The following is a 20,569-nucleotide window of genomic DNA, read 5'->3' as shown; positions in this document are numbered from 1 at the left end:
AGACTAGTGTTCCTCACCCTGTGGGCTGTGACCCCTTGACAACCCTCTATCTCCAAAAATTTTACATTATGATCCCTAACAGTAGCAAAATGACAGTTATGAAGTAGCAACAAAAATAATGGTATCATTAGGGTCACCCCAATGATAAAACTGTATTCAAGGGTTGCAGCATTAGAAAGGTTGAGAGCCACTGTCCTAGACCAACCTGCAAAGGTACCATTCAAGGCCGCGCCTACTTTTTGCACTAAGCCTACTATCAGAGGCCTCTGACTGTGACCTCTCTCTTGAAACAGCCTTTGTATTTCCATACCCACTGGCTACAGTTGGCCTGTTCTCAAGCAGTGAGGCTTTTCCCCCACCTTGATCTATCAGAAAGTAGCCATGATAATGCCTTGTGTATTGACTACCTTTGGTACGACATAGGCAAGTTTAGCTAAAAGTGGTTTGGCAATTCTGTCTATTCTCAGGTCTATCGTGCACATAATAAACTTATTAAATAAAGATGGTAGCTGGGATAACCAAGCATCAACTCATGCTTCACATGAGAGTTTATAACATGGAATGATGTCCAGAAAAAAGCAATGCAGTATGAAACGACACGAGACAACTTCCTAACAGTGGTCAGTGACCGCCTAGGGATAGTGGATTGGGAATTACGACATCCGCATTACCACCAGACCTATCATATCTTAGGCCAACGTTTACCGAAGGCCCTCCCTGAACACAAGGTTGAATTTGACAGAGTCCTTGAGGTTGTAGCTTAAAAAACATGAGAGGGTACACAAAGTGTAAACACACCTCGGCACCAGGCATGATCACACTCACACCTCCCTAGAGTTACATCCAGCCAGCTCGGACTCCTCCCTCTCCCAAAAGCCCAGACGACGGGCACCAGCAGCCATGGGCAGGTCTTTCTAGTTCCTTGCTTACATAGATGAAATCAGCCTAGGTCTTCCAGTTCTTCACACGGTTAACGAGCAAAATCCTCTCAAGTTTGTCTCATTCTTTCATTCCCTTTCTCAAAAATCTTAATCCCCCCATTTAAGTAAGAGCATTTGAGTGTCTGCTCTGGGTCATGCACAGTGGTATGGGCCAGAGAAGCATCAGTACCGGTCTTGCCCTCATTGGTGGAGCCTACAGCCCACCGCTCTGGTTAGTTGGCAGTTGTGCCCCTGTGTAATAGAGTGAAGATTTCCCTTAGCTGCTTCTGCCGTCACTGGCACCAAGTACTAGTCTTTGTCTACACTGCTAGTCACGTGTGGCCATGAGTGTTCTTCATTTCCGTCTTTGCCTGGAAAGCTCCTCCGTATCTCAGTATATTTAAATCCTTTTCCCACTTCAATACCCATGCGAAGGATTTCATTATTTTTATCTGATTTTTCTTCCAAACACATGAATGGGTGCTTTTAGCTCTGTAATTATTATTTACCTAGGTAATGTTTCAAAAAAAATGAACATAGAATCCAGAACTTACTAATTTGAACAATATGAAAAGCCTCCTATTATGTAAAATGGCTCTAATTAAAGAGCCACCCTTGTCTATAACCCCTGCATTGAAAGAGGGAGGGTAGCAGAGAGAAGAGGATGATACCAGCCCGTTGGCCCAGAGAAACAGCAAGCTTCTGGTTTACTGAGAGGCTCTGTGTCAAAAAACTAGGAAGAGGGTGACAGAGGAAGATGTCCTCCTCTGGCCTCCACATATGTGTGTGCTGACAGATACAGCAACACATGCATGGATAAATCTATCAGAGACGACATAAATATCTTTTAAGAAGCTAAAGGGAAACTACAGTGATTTGGAGAATCAGAAGTGTTTCCGGAGCATAGAGGAGACCTCTCATTTCCCAGAGGAGCAGAGTGAGAACCCTTCCACTTCATACAGAAAGGTAGAGAAGGGGACAGCCAGTCTCACTACTGTGGCACAATCTGGCAAAGCTAAGCTTAATAGGAAAGAACTGTCTTAATAGCTTAAGCTATTTCTTCTGTGGTGAAGGGGAGCAGATTGGGTAAGGGCAAGGACACAGTCCAGTTCATATACCTAGAGTGTGTGAGGATCTGGGTTCAATCCTGGTATTACAATAAACAAACAAGCAAAAAGAATTGTCTCTAAAATGAAAGAGTTGAGTAAAAGCAAACCCCTGACTTGAAGCTAAGTCTAAGAAGCACAGATATCACGTCTTCTATATCTACTAGAAATGTCTGAAGAACCTACTCTAGGGAAGTCAATATGATGAGTCAGAATGCTAACTGTTAAAAGACAAGTCTCTAGCACACAGGACAGCAGTGACACTTAGATTTACACCCATTGATAGAGAAACTGACACAGCATCTAAGTCATGCCACTTTGTGTAGAAAACTAACTTCCTTCATGCAGAGACGCCATTCCAGGTGGCTCTAAACTTTTGAAAAATAAAATGTCTGTGAGAACACAGCGGCAAGGTATATAAGTAAGAATGGGTACTCGCTGTCAAAATCTGTAGTTTAATAAAAAATTAACATCAATGGTTGCCCATTTATCCTTTCTCCCAGGGAACCATGTTTGGTTGGATATATCAATGTGGCCAGGCCATGGTATCCAAATATAATGTCAAACACCACTCTGAATCTTCCTGTGAAAGACAAACAGCTAAAGAATGGATTCAGAGAAAGGCAGATTGCTTCCTATAACACAAAGCCTCATGGGCTCCAAGATGAAGATCTTCTTATAACACTGGCCTCTTTCACCAAAAAGGATCCCCCTACCACATTGCCTACAGACCAGCTGTGACTCTTCTTGGGCTCTCCAACCTGCCAGCCCACCCAGCAGGCTTTGGACTTGTACAGACATCATCACATCTGTCAATTCCTAAAGGTAAACTGATGTGGGAGTGTCATATATCAATCTGTTGATTTCATTGGTTAAGCAATAAAGAAACTGCTTGGCCCTGATAGGTTAAAACATAGGTGGGAGGAGTAAACAGAACAGAATGCTGGGAGGAAGAGGAAGTGAGCTCAGAAACGCCATGCTCCCCTCTCCCGGGTAGACGTGATAATTCTGCTCTCTGAGGCACACACGATGAAGCTCCGACCCAGGATGGACATAGGCTAGAATGTTCCCGGTAAGCGCACCTAGCAGTGCTACACAGATAATTAGAAATGGGCTGAATTAATATGTGAGAATTAGCTTAGAAGAGGCTAGATAGAAATGGGCCACGCAGTGTTTAAATGAATACAGTTTGTGTGTTGTTATTTCGGGGCATGAGCTAGCCAGGCGGCCGGGGTGCCGGGGATGCAGCCCCGACGCTCCTATTACTACAGTAAACCACGATCCCTCCCACACCCCCAGCCTACACTCGCATATCCACCCTGTGAATTCTGCTGTTCTGCAGGACCCTGGCAATACAGGGTATTGTAACAGTGGCTGATGCTGAGAACTGTAACCAAGAGCCAAGGTTCTTGCATGAGAATCTGAGCTAATTGCTTGGTCTACAACAAAGCCGCAAGACGCTGAATGCCACCATGGAGCTCTCCTGAGAGCACATTACATTGGGCTTAGAAATGGGATGGGTTCCATCGCCTTCTCTGGTGACTCACTGACTGCACCCCCAGTAGATGCCCCAACTTAAAGGGCTCCTGAAAAATAGCGGGGACCCAATTTAAAAGTGCTTCTAAGAGTTTCTTCACTTTTGAGATTGTCTCCCTGGAAAAGCTTGAGGGAATTATCTATTCAGCTAAAGCCACTCAGCTGTAGGGGGCGAGGTGAGGCGCCCTGGAAAGAAACTGCTTATTGACTCATAATAAGCACTGTTTGGCTGATGACGCCAATCCCTACAATGATCAGCCAATTAGCCGACATGAGATGAGGGAGTCCAAATGGCACAGACTCCCCTCATGGAGATATAAAGAAACATACAGGCTAGGCTTAGCTTAGGGTTACTCTCTATTTTTTTTCCCTTCTTATAAAATAAAGACACCAAAGGGGGGGGGGGAAGAATGACAATGGACAATGATCTCTATAAAAGGAATTGGGAACAGAAGAAATTCACTCTGAAATGTGGAAGGTAAAATTATTGATTCGGCTATATAAAAAAAAGCACAGGAGCAGCAGGGCTTGTCAGCAGATAGGTAGTTCTTGACACATAAAATAAAAGCATCTAAGCTCAAGCTATGTCTCAATGAAGTGCACTTGATGGCTGGATTCCCGAAAGCCCGAGAGAACAAGGGACGCTGAAGTTGGTGTGGAAGGCAATGCATGTGGACAAGACACGTTCCTAGGTCAAGCCTATGATGTACCACAGTGCTCTTTAAAAGGGCAGAGTTGAAAACTTAAATGACAGTGTGGGCCAAACCAGGAGCTAAGAGAACACGGGCAAGACTCATGCACGGAGAATCTCTAAAGGGAGAATGGTTTTTCATGAAAGCAGGGGCTGCCATGTGGATATCGGGGACTTCCTATGACCAGGTCCTCAGGTTCTTCAGGAAGAAGAGACAAAGACCACCCCCCCCCACAAAAACCAACCAACCTCGGAATCGTCAAAGTGTGTCTTAGAAAGCTTCATACTGGTAATGAATTGAGAAAGATACAGAAGGAGGAAAATCATTTTAAATATCCGTGGGGGTTAAAAAGGGCACCTAAAGGTCAGACATGATGATGGATATGATGTCATGTCCGCAGCTCTTTGTACCTTAGCACTGGGCCAATATGAGGCATGCAGGTGCTGAAGGTCATGAGCAGAGGACCCTCTTATTTTTAGCATGTATAAGGGCACAGGTTAGATCCCCAGCCCTGCTAAACCAACACCAACAAAACCAGAAATAAAGGAGTCCGTCTACCTGTTACCGCAAGGTAGCCCACTGACAAGGAGCTTGTCTTAGATTAAAGCCTCAACCTGTTTGTTTTTCCAAAGTATTGAATGTTAAGACGTCGGATCATCCCTTCGATAAACACAGACAGAGGGCCTAATCGCTCTGCAAGGCCCCATGAAAAACCATTAACTCCCAGGGCTCCTGAGTGGGAACTGTAAGAGCTGGCTAATCCGAGAGCGGAAACAACAAACTCATCGGCAGAATCCATTTTCGGCCACTTTGCAGCTTTCTTCCCATGTGGTCACAATGTCACCTCAGGTGTACCGTGCAGGGGACTCTACATAATATTTTCTCCCTCCTATCTTCCTTCTCTAGGGTCTCATTCTTCTCCCCAGGGCTCAGATTGCCTGTGAAGTCACAATCCTCCTGCTTCAGCGGTCCTGCAGCTGACTTGGTAGGCATGTATTTCATGCTTCCTTTTTAAAGCTTATTAATCATCCGTTACTAGTGTGAGTGGTGTTGTGTATAGGTCTGTGTGTGTGGGTGTATGTGTGTGTGTGTATGTGTGTGGGGGTGTGTATGTGTGGGGGTGTGTACCACAGCATACATGGCGGTAAATGGAAAACTTCGTGGAGTTGGTTTTCTCCTTCCACCTTTACGTGGGTCCAGGGATAAGCTTGGGTTATCAGGCTCCATGACAAACACGTGTGCTAGCTAAGTGATCTCACCAGCCTATCGCTATACTCCTTACAGCTCCTTTCCAGAACTGACCAGTTTACATTTTTAAAAATATATATGCTAGTAAGTCTTGGGGGGAGGACCCAAACATAGATTGTAAGTCAGTAGAACTGAAAAGTCTGGCCTGAAACAAAAAGTGAAGATATGCCATTGGTTAGAATTATTTATGAAATGCTGTCCTAATTCTAGATCATCCTTTAAAATATGTAAGCAAAGATCAGGTGGCCAGAGACACTGACACTGGCATAACCCATAGTTATTGTAGTTTTGAGTCTGAGTTTCACTAAAAACAAAACAGAAGAAAAACAAGATGCTTACAGGGTCCTGATGCTTTAGGAATGGGCACGATTGAGAACAAAGTACAGAATCTTTATCTGGGGTCTCATTGATTATATTTATCATAAAACAACATTAACAAACTTGTATGTGGCTAGTTATAGGCCATGGGCACAAAAAACTTGAAGAGTTTGCTTCTTAGTACTATTTAATTCATAGCCTAGAAGAGCGGTTCTTAACCTTCCTAATGCCGTGACCCTTTAATACAGTTCCTCATGCTGTGGTGACCCCTAACCATAAAATTATTTTCATTGCTACTCTGTAACTCTAATTTTGCTACTGTTAATACATATCATTAATATCAATAACTGTTGATATATTAATATCAATAACTGTTAATATAAATATCTGTTTTCTGATGGTCTTAAGCTACCCTCTGCCCAACGGCTCCAACCAGAGGTTTAGAATCACTGCTGTAGAAAAATCAATCGATTGTAATAATTTTGGGCAATATCTGCTTCTGTCCTTTTGTCTCTGTGCTGGGTACTGAGTTCAGAATATTGCCCATGCGAGGCTTCTATTGCTGAGCTACATCCCAATTTCCTTAAGTCCACATTCCCAAAATTTCAATCATTACCAAGCCTATCCTCTTCAAAATTTTGGTCATATTCACTTAATATCTTCACTTAAATTAGTTCAAGCTTTATTTGTTGTATTTACTTAAACTGTGATATTGTCATAGCAAGGAAAAGAAACCTAGTGCCCTTCACAGAAGGTGACATTGAAATAAACCCACACAGATCTATAAAAACGCCCATGTAGGTGTGGTGCCACAGGTCTGTGGTCTTAGCACTTGGACTGTGGAAGCAGGAGGAGCAGGACTTCAAAGCTGCATCGCAGGTTCAAGGCCAGAGGGAGGTACAGGAGAGGCCCTGCCTCACCTCCCCACTTCAAGCTGAAAGCGTCTCCCCTGCTGCAACCCTGGGGGGTAGGTGCCCTCACTATTCTCAGCTCACAGGGAGAGAAGCAGAGGCTCAGGATTTAAAGGACTTTCCAAGATCAACCTGGGAGTCACAGAGTTGACTTAGGCCTTTCGTCAGGCCTTCAGCTGCCTGGTGGGACTGGGTGTTCCTCCCTTCTGTACTGAGTTCCATTGGGACTGCCCTGAGATTCAAGATGTAGACATCTGTGAAATGGGACATGGGGCAAGAGTGAACTGAGGTGCTTGACAAGATGCTGCCACAAGACAGCAGGTCCACGAAAACCTGTTGAAAGGGAGTCGAACAAGAGCTAAGGCTTCCAACCCAACAACTCGCTACCATTTCCACCTTGAATCTTTGTTTAAAAACAGGAATCCTTGCAATTTTAAAGAAGTACTTGTGTCTTGCCGAAGGCTTGGGCATCAACAATCCAAAAATCTCTGCACACACTCTTCTGGAAGGAAATGGAAATCTAAGCCAGGTAGACTGAGTGCAAGGAAAAGTCGGTCCCTGCTTGGTCCTGCCTGCTGCAATAGCAGCCACCAGATATCAGTTCAATGCTTCACCAGAGGTCCCTGCTTTAAACTCTGTACATCTTTTGACTACTCAGTTTTATCCCCAGAACTGCCTGGTTGGATGCAACGTCATGTCTTGGCTCAGTTGTCTACCCTGAATTAGAGTATCACATATCGTCAGAAATTTCCCATCTCTGAGAGAGCATCTATTTATACTAAGTCATTGATGGACTCTATGTGAATCTTCCTAGAGCAGTGAAGGTTTCTTGAAGCTTTAACTACACAAGAAACTCCTAGAGAAGAAACTGTATTCTCTGGTTCATTACATTAACTAAAAAGAACATTGGCTTTGTCGGCATCTCAGCCCTGAAGCATAGCCATCATGTTGAAAATGGGCATCACAGTCCTTATGTGAGAACACTTAGGTGGCCGCCTCCCCAGATCCTTTGTTTTTTTTTCTAGATAGGGTTTCTTTGTGCAGCCCTGGCTGTCCTGGAACTCGCTGTTGACCAGGCTGGCCTCCAACTCAGAGATCTGCCTGCCTCTGCCTCCCAAGTGCTAGGATTAAAGGTGTGTGCCACCACCTCCTGGCACCTTCCCAAGCTTTTCATGCATGCATGTGTGTGTGTGTGTGTGTGTGTGTGTGTGTGCGTGCGTGCGTGTGCACGGACAGTTTTCACAAACTAGCTTCTACAGCGTGGCTGCAGCTCACCACCTCACAAGCATGGGTGTCATTCGCTTTTCCAAACTAAACCCCTACTGGGAGATGTTTGCAATATTTGTATGTTTCTGTTCTAAGTGGTACTCTACGAACTTTCCTCATGTGCCTTCATATATCATGCCCGGTGAGGCTCTTTGCTGTGGGGAATTCCAACATGGCTCTGGGTCACGTTTTGCCCTGCCTGGTGGTTAGCATCTGTGCCATAATTCCACAATGTTCTCTACAATTCTTGAGGGTTGAAAGCCCTTTACTCTCCCCTAGCTTCAAATCAGCTCAGACATTAGTGCACAGTTAAAACCAAGGGCCAAGTGCCGGAGGTGTAATGCCTGCATTGGGCAGCAGGAGAGGCAAGGAAGGCTCAACCAGCAAGGTGTGGGACCTTAAGTATAGGAAGAAGAGACACAAAGTAACTATGGAAACAGACCTGAGGGAATTATGACTTCTTTGGGAGATAAAAAAGAAGCTTAAAAGAACATTAACTGAAGTTCTCTAGGCAAGCAAGTGTTATGGGAGATTTATGGACAGAAGCCAACAAATTTAAATATACAGCTGTTAAAGGGCTTGCATTAAATAACATAAAAGCTACTATGTCCTTGGCAATAATCAAACATGGGCACTTTGAATACTGCAGTTTAAGCAATCCAGCTCTTAGTCTATCAACGACAGCAGCAGAGAATGCTTAAGTCTTACTCCATCATGGAAGGCGGGATCGTGCAGCAGTCCTGGATGGCGGTCAGTGGGGACGTCAGGTGAGCTGTATACGATGCTTCAACAACTTGCTTGTTCCGATTGACCACGTCCAGGTAACGGTTGAACTTCTCACGGATTTTTTTGGCTAGCTGTGGATGACAGTGAGCAAAATAAATCACCTATTTATTCCACCTTTTCTGATAAACTAATAATTGCATCACGAGATGCATCCACTAAGTTTTAGATGATGCAAAAACTACACCCAAGTCAACTTTACTTGGTGGTCTGGACAAATGTTGCGAAACACCCGGACATCAAACATGGCAGGAAATTTAGACAGCAACAAAGTATTGTTTTCTATCTATGAGAGGAAGCTGTATTTCCAACCTCTTGTGTGTCCAGATTCAGGAATGATGCATAGCCGCAAGCGACCTGCCGGAAAAGTGGAAATGTAGACTTCAGGCTTTAGTACTGCCAGCGTGACGGAATGCACTGTGGCCAAGAGAGCAAACAAGGATAGGAGAAAAAGAACGAGAGAGCTTTTCTGATTCTGGAGTCACAGAGATGGGATCAGGAGTGCAGGAAGGACACTCAGTGCCGTTTATGCAGCCCTTGGGGATGCCATTCACTGTATTCCATGTGAATAGCAATTCTCTAAGGAGGTACAATGTAGATACTCGCGTAAAACAAAATGTATAATTAGAAGCATGCTTGGCTGTGACCCATTACACCGGTAAGATGGACACATGCTTAACGAATGTGAAGAGAACACGTTATCATGATCTGCTTTCATGTGGGAATAAGGAAAGCAAATTGGTCCGCACTCTGCCTTTCCCTCCCTTGTTCCTATCAAATACCACAGCCTAATTATACATCTCCAAGGAAAACCGTGTTGTTTGTCTTTCCCTTCAACAAAATGTCACCCAAATGAGATGACTGATAGAATTATGGCTAATTGGTTTTGCAGAGCTATTCATTAACAGCATGCCAGAGGGGAACTAATCATGCCCTTTGGGTCATGCGGCTCATACGATCAAGTGTGCCTACAAGGCAGGACCATGGAAGCCATCAGAATATTGCCTTTTGTTTTTAAGACAATATTTTTCTCAGTGAAGTTTGTAAAGTTTCCTAAAAATTATACTAATAAAGCTTGGAAATTTTCTGGACATAGAAAAGAATAAGAAAGCAATTTGAATTCTGGATGGCTGGAAATTCTCACATCCACCTACAATTCTACCCCCTGAGCTTGAATTCTAGCTGTACCAAGATGTGGGTTTTCTTTGTGAAGGTCATGGAGGCAATACGTACAGTCCATTTAGGTTTCACACCTCAAGTTAGACCACTGACTATTGTTGTCCCAAGTGGCAATGTTTGGAGACCATCTCAGTTGTGAGAACTTGGTAGAAACTGCTATCAAGTAAACAGTAGGAGCCGGGAATGCACCTAAACATTCTGCAGTACTTAGGAGAGTTTCTCATGACCACAAATCATCTAGCCCCTAAATTTACTCCTAAAAATTACCAACATTATTATTATTGTTATTATTTGGGTTTTTTTTTTTTTTTTGGCAATGCTGAAGCATGCATGGGCAGCCTGTATATGGTGGTTCTATTGAACTTGTCCCTATTGGGCTTCATGGTCTAAGTTGATGAGGATGACTGACCAGGTCTCTTCCTCAAGAGGGCACCAGATTTCATTACAGATGGTTGTGAGCCACCATGTGGTTGCTGGGAATTGAACGCGTGACTTTTGGAAAAGCAGGCAGTGCTCTTAATTGCTGAGCCATCTCTCCAGCACCCCCACCTATTTATCTATCAATAAATCATCAGGCTGCCAGGATCAAACTCAGCTGCATGCTAGTTCAAGGGTCCAGAAGGTTTTCTGGTCTATGGGGACTTGGCAAGAACATCATGGAGGAATATATGGTGGGGAAAGAGTTTCACCTCAGGATACAAAGGAAGCAGACACTGTGTTGTAAGTCAGGACTCTAACACACCACTAGAAGCAAACACAATCCTAGTGGTGTGTAAAAATCGGGATCTACCACGTCCTCTACTCCAGCGCTGGGATCTAAATGGTCTTATGACTTCCGTAGAACATACACAAAGTGATGCTATATGACTTTCAAACCCAGGTTACAAAAGATCATATGGCTTCTGTCTGCTCAACTCTCATGGTGGCCCCCAGCTACCATTCTATAAGAAGCCACAGACACAAGGAAAGGCCATGTTATGCGCTTAGTTGTCATTCTAATCAAGGGCTTGAGCATGTCCTGGAGGAATCCTAACCGGGCACAAGTAAAGAAGCCTCTAAAAGGGCTAGAGAGATGGCTCAGTGGTTAGGAGTACTTGCTGTTCTCGTGGAGGACCTGAGTTCAATTCCTAGCATCCACATGGTGGCTCACAACTATCCCTATCTGCAGGTCCAAGGGGCCAGACACCTCAGTGAACTCTGAGGGCACTAGGTGTACGCACGGTGCACATACATACATACACGTAGGCAGAATACTCACACACGACTAAATCTTGCAAAAGAAGAGGCCTCTAGAAAACTGTAACCCTAGAGGCTATCGTGTTGTCTGTGCAGATATCACAGAACAGAGATGAGCCATCCTTGCAGGGTCTGGTCCAAACTCTTCACTCACACAGTCCATAAGCATAAACACATAGGTTTATGCCATTGTGTTATAGGTAATTCCCTTTCCCCTCCAATAGTTAAATGAAGCATCTAATAAGCTGAGAATCCCCATCCTAGGACAAGCCTGTTAAAAGCAAGTTACATAAAGCTGCACAAATCTAGGTGCCGCATCTGAATGGTCAACATTTGAGCTTGTAGCCTGCAAACCTACTGCAGAGAGATGATGTCAGGTGCTCATTAGAAAATTCTAACAGTTGCTATATGAAAGAATTTACTATGTGCTAGACATGGGACTCTACAGTGTCGACACTCCTGTGTTGTGAGACTCTACAGTGTAGACCTTCTTGTCTGTCAGTGAGGTTAAGTGGTTAAGTGGTTCGCATGAAGCCACAGAGCAACAGGAAGATCCACTTATTCTAATTCAAAGCTATCTTGTCCATAAAGCCCGTGTTCCCCTGTTCAGACAAAGCTAACCTAAAGGAGCTTCAAATGTAACCTGAAAGGGTTAAGCATCTTCTTGAGCATAAGAAGCCAAGGCTTGGCATAGAATGGTAGAACGTCCTTGGCCTGGACTGGCTGCTGAACTCACTGTTAGGGTGGGGCAGTTGGAGTTTCTGGCTGATAAAAGCCCTGGGGTGGGGGGTGGGGGGGATGTCTGCCTTTGGCTGCCGGTGAGCACTGGCTTCAATCTAGAGCCTGGTACGTGTTACCAGTTAACAGGAGGTACACCCCGCTCCCCGAGCTGCATTCCTCAACAGTGGACACAGCACCTACACACAGGGTCCAGCTATCCAAGACAGTTACAAGAACTCAACCACATGCTTTTCCTGTCTCTATAGCAGCTTCCCCAATTTTCCATGTGACACCCTATCTTGTTTCGTTATAAAAAAGAAAATGCCAGCCTTTGCTGAATGCTTTGTCAAGTTTCAGCACTAAGCATTTCACATGTATAGTTTAAATTTAATCCTTCAAAGCCCCCTTTAGTTGGGTGAGGAGACTCATGACTGTGATTCCAGGTTCTCAAGGCTGGGGTTAGGGATCAAGGACTGTTTGAACCTGTTTTAAGCAACAAACAAACACAAACACAAAACAAAAAACCCTAGAGGGTACAAAAGCTTTTATTTCCTAGAGGCGGGGCGCTGAAGACTAAGCCACCTTTCCAAGGTCACAAGGTGGTAGGAACCTTCAGAGCCCAAGCTTCTAACTTCTAAGCAGCACTTCTCTTGGCCCTTGACAATGCAACCTCTCCGCTCTACACTTTCTATCTTTTCTTTTTCTAGGTGAGAGGGTCTTACATAACGCAGACTGGTCTGGAAAACCCTGTGCAGCCGAGGATGCCTTTGAACTTCTGATCCTTCTATCTCCACCTCCAGAAAGCTGGGCGATGGTACAGGCTTGCACCACCACATCTGGTTTACATAGTGTTGTGGAATGAAGCCAGGACTTCCTATATGCTAGGCAAGCAGTCTACCGAGTGAGCAACATGGCCAGCATCCCCGGCTCCCTTTTCAATCCACTTTAACATGAAATTCTTGGCAGGATAGCATACGCGACGCAACCTCTTACTTCACAGCAGAAATTGGGATTTTTAAAAATACAATTTCATTCAGAATTCTTCACAATTCCAATGAAACTATCCACATTAAAGATATTAGGGTTAAATGTATCATAATATAGTCCCCGCAAAAACAAAACCCCACGATCCCTTGCTAACATTACCGGACTATGTTAACTGAGGCATTAAATGGTGTCAGACTAAATTATAATTGTTCTGATAACTCAGGCATCTTTAAATGTTCACTGTTTTATAGCCTGAACAGAGAACACGGGACAAACGGTTCCTTTCCCTTAGGGAGTACGTTCCAGAATTCAGTATTTTGTTCAAGTTATTTTTTTTTAAACCTTAACAAACTTCATTATAACACTCAATGGTGTATGAGAAAATAGCGGTTATCCCTTTCTAGCCGGAGAAATGGAGGCAGAGGACAGCTGAGGAGCATGACACGGGCTCTCCATTTCCCCCGCCAAGGAATGTGCTGGTGGCTCACTATGGAGACCTCAGCTAATAATCCATTTCTCCCCTTTCGAAAAGCAATCTCTCTTAGCATGCTAACCAAGCCCAGGTTGCTGGGCAAGCATAACAGAATCTCTCCAAGCAAAGATAGCCCACAGAGAGATTAAAGCCTGAACGTATCTGTTAAACTGAAGGGGGAACGCTCTGCCACAGACCCTGCCAAGAGGCCACACAGAAACCGGGGCCCTATTCTGCCACGATCTCGGCGGACAGGCGAAAACAAAGGACATTCTCAACAAAAAGCTACAGGTGGACCCACAATCCTCCTCAGCATAATTAAAAACATTTTTCTTTCCACAGCTCGGCTTTCATCTTTTATCCTTCTTTATCCTCTGCCCTCTATCCCCTAAGGGGCTCCTGCATGCTGATGAGACAACGGGACTAAAACCATCTTGTCATCTTTTGGGTCAATTCTTTGGCCCGCCAACATCCAGCCATGGGTCAAATGATCAGGAAGGTAGTGTGTGGTCCCCATGGGAACCGACTCTAATTTGTCATCATCTCCAGTGACGACGTTTCATCACCACATCAATGGATTGCCTTCGTGCTGAATCTCCCCTTCCTTAATTTTCGCATAGACACTTGTGTCATTTGCACGCTTCCCCAGAGCTCCTCTCAAAGGGACTTTTTTTTTCCTTTTTTTTTTTTTACCTTAGCTTTACACTTCTGAGGATGAAGAGCAGGGGGGATGGGCACACAGTTAAAAAAGGTAAAAGAAACCCAACTGCAAAGGCCCAGTATACACTTTATTTATGACTGCTTCCTAAAAGGAAGGGCTGGCTGGAAGGAGTTTTTATGTTAGGGAAAGCTTTATTTAAGACATCTAACAATGAGGCTGACAGGCATGGGCAGGAAGCCTCCCCCGGGGGACTGAAAATTCGCAGGAAAATTCATATAGAATAGAAGAGTTTAACATTTGACATCCAGAAACCTTTGTGCCGTGAAAGAACTGAACAGCTCACACCTCTCTCCTCCAATGCCAGTCTTATCATCCAAGAGAAAACCTTCCATTTTCTTTTCTACCAAGTTTCAGGATTTAGTTGTATAAACAGGTGACCCAGAAATAATGTTAAGTGTAAACCAAGCAGGTATATATCCACTTTCCTGGCACCTGGCCTGGAGCTTCTCCACTAGGTTAGACTGGTCGGCCAACGAGCCCCGGGCCCTCCTGCCACCACACCCAGCACTTTTGTGTGGATTCTGGGCATTGACCTTAGGTCCTCACATTGCCACTGAGCCGTCTTCCCCAGTCCTTTATCTTAACTGTTTGAAGTCGGGTCTTGCTATGGAGTTCTTGATGTCCTATTGCTTTCTGTGTAGCCTAGGCTGGTCTTGAAATTGCTGCAATCTTCCTGCCTCTCTACCAGAATTAAAGACATACACCACCACTTTGGGGTTTAATTACCTCTAAATTGAGAATAATAACATTTGCATTCTGGTGTCAAGATTTAAATTGGATAAGGTCTATAAAGCACTGAACAGTGTCAAACATATCAAAACTACTAAATACATGGTAGCAGCAAGTGTTTTACTATTGCTGCCGCTGTTTGTTATTATTGTAATTGTTATTGTTTGGGGGACTTAATGAGTTGTCTCGGGTACTGGAACCTAAAGAACACTCTCTGCCCCTGGGGAAAGGAAAGAGGGAAGCTCAGCTAGGATGGACGCGTTGGCACTGGGCTCCAGCCTCTGCTAGCTGTCAGGGATTCTAAAACACTGTGTACAGAGAGTAGAACATCACAGTCTTGGACAGCTAAAAATTTTTTCAGAGATCCTGCATTTTTTTTATCTAATCATAATTTTACTCTTGCTTGTACGTTTCCATATTTAATGCATTTTATGTGGGTTGTCCCTTTTGTAACAAAGAACATAGGTATTTTCCGTGTTGTTATTATAGTCAAGGAAATCAAGACTCAGGGCTGCCCGAGCTGAGGCTGAGTAGGTGGCAGGAAATATACCTAATCTCTGTTCATTTCCTCTTTTTTTTTTTTTCTTTTTTGATTTTTGTTTTTCGAGACAGGGTTTCTCAGTAGTTCTGGAGCCTGTCCTGGCACTAGCTCTTGTAGACTAGGCTGGCCTCAAACTCACAGAGATCCGCCTGCCTCTGCCTCCCGAGTGCTGGGATTAAAAGCATGCACCACCACTGCCTGGCTCTCAATTCTCCTTTCTGAAGAAGAAAAGAAAATGATAAAATCACATAGGCCAGATCATGGAACTTCTGTCTCTACTTGCCCTAGCTCAACTCTGTCCTCCTTGAAGCCTTATTGGGTTCCCTCCTTCCACAACTGCTGGACTCACCAGCCGCTTCACTCATGCCCTACTTCACACTGCTGGGCTTTCATCACCCGAGGATCCCGTTTCCCCAGCAAAATGGTAATGCAACAATAATTAGGGCTAACTGATTGCCTCCTATCAGTTATACAGCGTGCAAAACACGCTTTTACCTGGGGCTGTTTCTCCCTCATAACAGCATTGTGTCTTCACATCTATTATATGCTATTGTTGCACTGGACTGACTTGCCCGGGGTCATCCAACTAACACACAAAAATAATTCTATCAAATCTATACTCTTGTATGGCTGCCTCGTGAATTTTATTCAAGCTCTTAGAAATGGCTTACCAGGGTTAATTGTTTACCTTCACAAAACTGCCCACACATCAAGCTGAACAGAAAGCTTGGGCCTTGCCGATTTTCCAATCTGACTGTTTTCCAGGAAGCATAGCTACCGCAGACAGAGCCTTGTTATCTTAGCTTTGGCTGCTGAAGCAAATGCTGCATACAGTGTCAATCATGGGCCATTTATTTCTGTAGGCTGAGAAATCCGAGACGAAGGTGCTGGTGGGGTCTACTGAGGCCCCTTCCCAGCTTGCCAATGACCACCCTCTTACCAACTCACGTGGAGGAGAACCAGCTCTGGTTCTTTTGGCGAAGGCATTAACCTCATCATTTCTCTATACTCACAAGGTTATCTAAACCTACTCACTCTCCAAATAACTCACCTTTTAATGTTATTACAACAGGGATCAGGTCTTCAGGATTTATATAAATAGGGGGCATAAACATTCAGTCCATGACACCCCAAAGCGGATGCCTATCCAGAAAGACAGCCAGTTGCTCATTACGCTGTTTGAACATCCTTTCTAAAAATGTTTTTTAAAATTTTGAGATAGGATTTCTCTGTGTAACAACCCTGGCTGTCCTGGAACTCTGTAGACCAGGCTGGCCTCGAGCACATTGAGGTCCGCCTGCCTCTGCCTCCTGAGTGTTGGCATTAAAGGCGTGCGCTGCCCACCCCCACCTCCTTTCTAAAACTCTTAATATTAAAATTTCTTCACCATTTGTCCTACTCTGCTTTCCTGCTGTGGTGCTAAATACCAGGACCCAAAACAACTCAAGGCAGCGATGCTGCTGACCGGCTTGTCCGCGGGCTCACCGTCAGCCCAGGCCTACCTGCCCAGAGATGGCATCACCCATAGCGGACTGGGACGTCCTGTGACAATGCAGAAGGAAGAAAGGGCCCCACAGACAAGCCCGCAGTCCAGTCTGATGGAGTCAGTTGAGGCTTCTTCTTCCCAGGTATGTCAACCACGATTAGCCACCACGCCATTGTAACAGTGTGAGGAGTTAGGATCCACTTAGCAGGCACCAAGTGCTGCTGGTAGAGCGGCTGCCTGGTGAGGGTAATGAATTCGGGGTTTTCTCTCTCTTTGCTAACTCGCAGCACACGATTTCTTGCTCCTCCATGTAATGAAACCACACTAAGGGCCTCCCCAGATGCCGGGGACACCTATCCAGACCCCAGCCTCTAGAACAGTGGTCCTCAACCTTCCTGACACTGTGACCCTTTAATACAGTTCCTCATGTTGTGGTGACCCTCAACCATAAAATTATTTCCTTGCCACTTCAAGTTCCACTGTAACTTTGCTACTGTTATGAATCATTATGCAAATATCTGTGTTTTCCAGTCATCTTAAGTGACCCAAATGGAAGGGTCGGTCACCCAAATGGGTCGTGACCCACAGGCTGAAAACCATTGCTCTAGAACCACAGGCCTGCTGTTTATAAATGAATTCAGCCTGTGGCCTCCTCCTACAGCAGCAGAAAATGGACTAAGACACTGAGCAATGACATGGTCAATCGTTACTACTTTTGGGCTCATGAAATTACCCAATTGAGCAGAGCCTGGCTGGGACGACACAGAGAAAGACAGAGATAGATAGACAGGGTCAGCCTCCATTTCTCCATTTCCAGAGGCCTGTGTCTGTCGGACGTGTGAGAATAGCCTAACCGGGGGAGAAACAGAGGAGCTGCTGACAGATGATCTGCAGGTGGACCCGGAAGATTTATGTGTGAGGCTGTCTGGGTTCCAGGGTCACATATGCAGATCTTGGGAGAGGCAGGCCCCTGCACTGAGCTGGATGGAGTACAATGGAAAAACCAGAAGTCAAGCACAGACACGCCGAAGAGCCAGAGGCGTCTGTACCCTGGGAAGAGCTGAGAGTAAGGGCTTTTCTCTTTAAGCACAGCACAAGGTTACTTGAGAGGTCATGATGGGTTTGGTGTGGGCAGCAGCCTGTGCTAGGCTTCCTAGGAGAGCCACTGCAGCACACACCCGCGCCTCCTGAGAGCCAAGGTTATCAACCCAAGGGCTCTCTGGGCTCTTGCCCCGCTGTTCACCCCACTCTACTCTTAACAACCACGTCACAACAGAGGAAGCAGAGAGAAGGACAGGCTTCAGCCCACTCCCCTCTGTAACAGGAGCCCCCGAGCTCCTTTAAACCTGATAGAAGCAAGCCACTATGCCGTGGAGATTTACAGCCTGCTTCTTTCCCAAGAAAAAGGGCGATTTTACAAAGGATGGAGAGGCCGAGAAACGGGGAGGAAGAAACCACCACGCACACAGGGATCGCACAACGTCTGGAATAAGGCTGTAAAGGACATTAAGCATGGAGGAAGGAGGAAAACGCTGGAGGCAGAAGAAGGCATGTTTACCCAGCCTTCTCTTCCTCACTAGAAGCACACTGTTTCGAGCAGGCGCTGTTACTCTTTCCCCCTCAAGACTCCTTTCCACCCAAAAATTCCACTATAAAAAGCCATAAAACACAGGTATGCAAACCAAATAGTGACTGACAAAGGATAAAGAAATTTATTTTAAAACTTTTTTATATAATTACAATTTTGATACAGATACAAATTTAACAATTATAAAAGATGAAAGCAAACTTGTATACTAGGAAGATGCTTATTTTTACATAATAAAATGTATATAAATCTTGACTAAATTCTTTTTCTTTTCTTTTATTTCGAGACAGGGTTTGTCTGTGTAGCTTTGGTGCCTGCCCTGGAACTCGCTCTTGTAGACCAGGCTGGCCTCAAACTCACTAAGATCTCTTGCCTCTGCCTCCCGAGTGCTGGCTGGGATTAAAGGTGTGTGCCACCACCGCCTAGCTAGATAAATTCTTTTTTTTTTTTTTTTTTTTTTTGGTTTTTTGAGACAGGGTTTCTCTGTGGTTTTGGAGCCTGTCCTGGAACTAGCTCTTGTAGACCAGGCTGGTCTCGAACTCACAGAGATCTGCCTGCCTCTGCCTCCAGAGTGCTGGAATTAAAGGTGTGCGCCACCACCGCTTGCCTGGCTAAATTCTTAATATGCTGAATGTAGAACATTTTTTTCAGCCAACTGCTCTATTTATTTTATAATCATTAGCTGAGAAGGATACTTCATTTAAATACATGTACGTAATTGTAGAAGTGTGTTTAGGAATACTTAGAAATTGCTGGAAATTCTATCCTAATTTTGAGAAAATTCAAGTCACAATTTGTGTGTGTGCATGCATATGTGCATACGTGTGTGTGTGAGAGAGAGAGAGAGAGAGAAAAAGAGACAGACAGACAGACAGACAGACAGAGGGTGTCCTGCTTTAGCGCTCTCTACCTTATTTCATTGAGACAGGGTCTCTCCCTGAACATTTCATCCCAGCTAGGCTGGAAGCCAGCAGGCTCCCAGGAACATGCTGTCTCCTTCCCACACATGGCCACGCCCAGACTTTAAGTGGGTACTGGAGACCTAAATTCAAATCCTCATGTTTGCACAGCCAGTGCTCTTCTTACCCACTGAGTTATCTTCCAGTCTGCTGGCAGCAATTTTTAAAATCAAATATTCCGCAACACACTGCAGAGATAACTATTTCAGTACTTACATACTGAAGAACGAAGGTCAGTAGCAAGATACTAAGTCTCTGTTTTCCATAATGAAACCATAATGTTTCTAAAAGAGCAGACTGGACATACAATAGTCTTGAATCTGGGCATCCACTGGCACCGCATGGCACATCAACATGTGCCATGCAGAGAATGCCTGTCACGTGTTCAGAACCAAGGCTGCACAGAACTGAAACATTTCGGGCAAGCGCTGCCAAAAAAACACCCTGGAATCATTCAGGGTTTGGTTTTGAATTAATGTTTGGTCATTGTGCATTCAGAAACAGCGTAGTGTTGCCAAACTTTTCACAGCCCTCACATTGAGTTGCATGACCTGCAGGTTAAGAAGCTGGGGCTTTGTGAACAAATATATGTGCATAATTACACACACCAAGTGCAACACGGGCGAATTCTAAGTACGAAAGGGCCACTAAGGGAGCTGGGGGTGGTGGAGAGGTTGAGAGTACTGTGAGAACCTGAAATTTCACGCCAGCCCAGCCCTTCTCCAACCAATGCAACAACTTCAGTTTTACCAGTCTTGCAACCTAGGCCAAAGCCCACGTTCTGCGGGGACCGTATAGAAAATGTTTACTGCCTAAAAACGAAGGGTGATAACGAGGGTATTTTAAGGTTCCTCCTGGACTTGCGAGCATCCCGATCAAACACTGGTGGGCAAATGTTTAAAGGAACAAAAGCCTGCTGCTACTGGACATTTCTTCACCCTCACATTGGCTAGCAATCTAAGAAATCCAACTCATAGGTAGATGGTCTTAAGGTCTCTGAAAATCTTAAGAATCTACATGTTCCCAGTTCACCTCTCCTGACTGTCAGGTACAAATGGAACCCCATTTCCCCCAATTCTGGTGGTCAGACAAAAGCCAGTATTCTGGGGGAACTTGTAAAGTCCATTCCTCTCTACCAAAGGAGCCTTTTCCTGATCTCTTATGCCTGCCT

At 44.8% G+C, this 20,569-nt stretch overlaps 1 protein-coding gene across 1 annotated transcript in view; it reads right to left on the bottom strand.

Annotated features, from left to right (window-relative positions):
- Cachd1 (cache domain containing 1) overlaps positions 1-20,569 on the bottom strand; it is a 230,692-nt gene that overhangs the window by 99,405 nt on the left and 110,718 nt on the right. Inside the window, exon 3 of the mRNA XM_005353462.2 lies at positions 8,706-8,854. Within this exon, the coding sequence (XP_005353519.1) occupies positions 8,706-8,854 (149 nt within the window). The remainder of the gene's footprint in view (positions 1-8,705; positions 8,855-20,569) is intronic.

The sequence above is a fragment of the Microtus ochrogaster genome, chromosome 10 (genome assembly GCF_000317375.1).
Source record: "Microtus ochrogaster isolate Prairie Vole_2 chromosome 10, MicOch1.0, whole genome shotgun sequence".
Taxonomy (NCBI): Eukaryota; Metazoa; Chordata; class Mammalia; order Rodentia; family Cricetidae; genus Microtus; species Microtus ochrogaster.
Note: the sequence above shows the minus strand (reverse complement) of the source record. Positions and strands in the feature narration are given on the sequence as shown.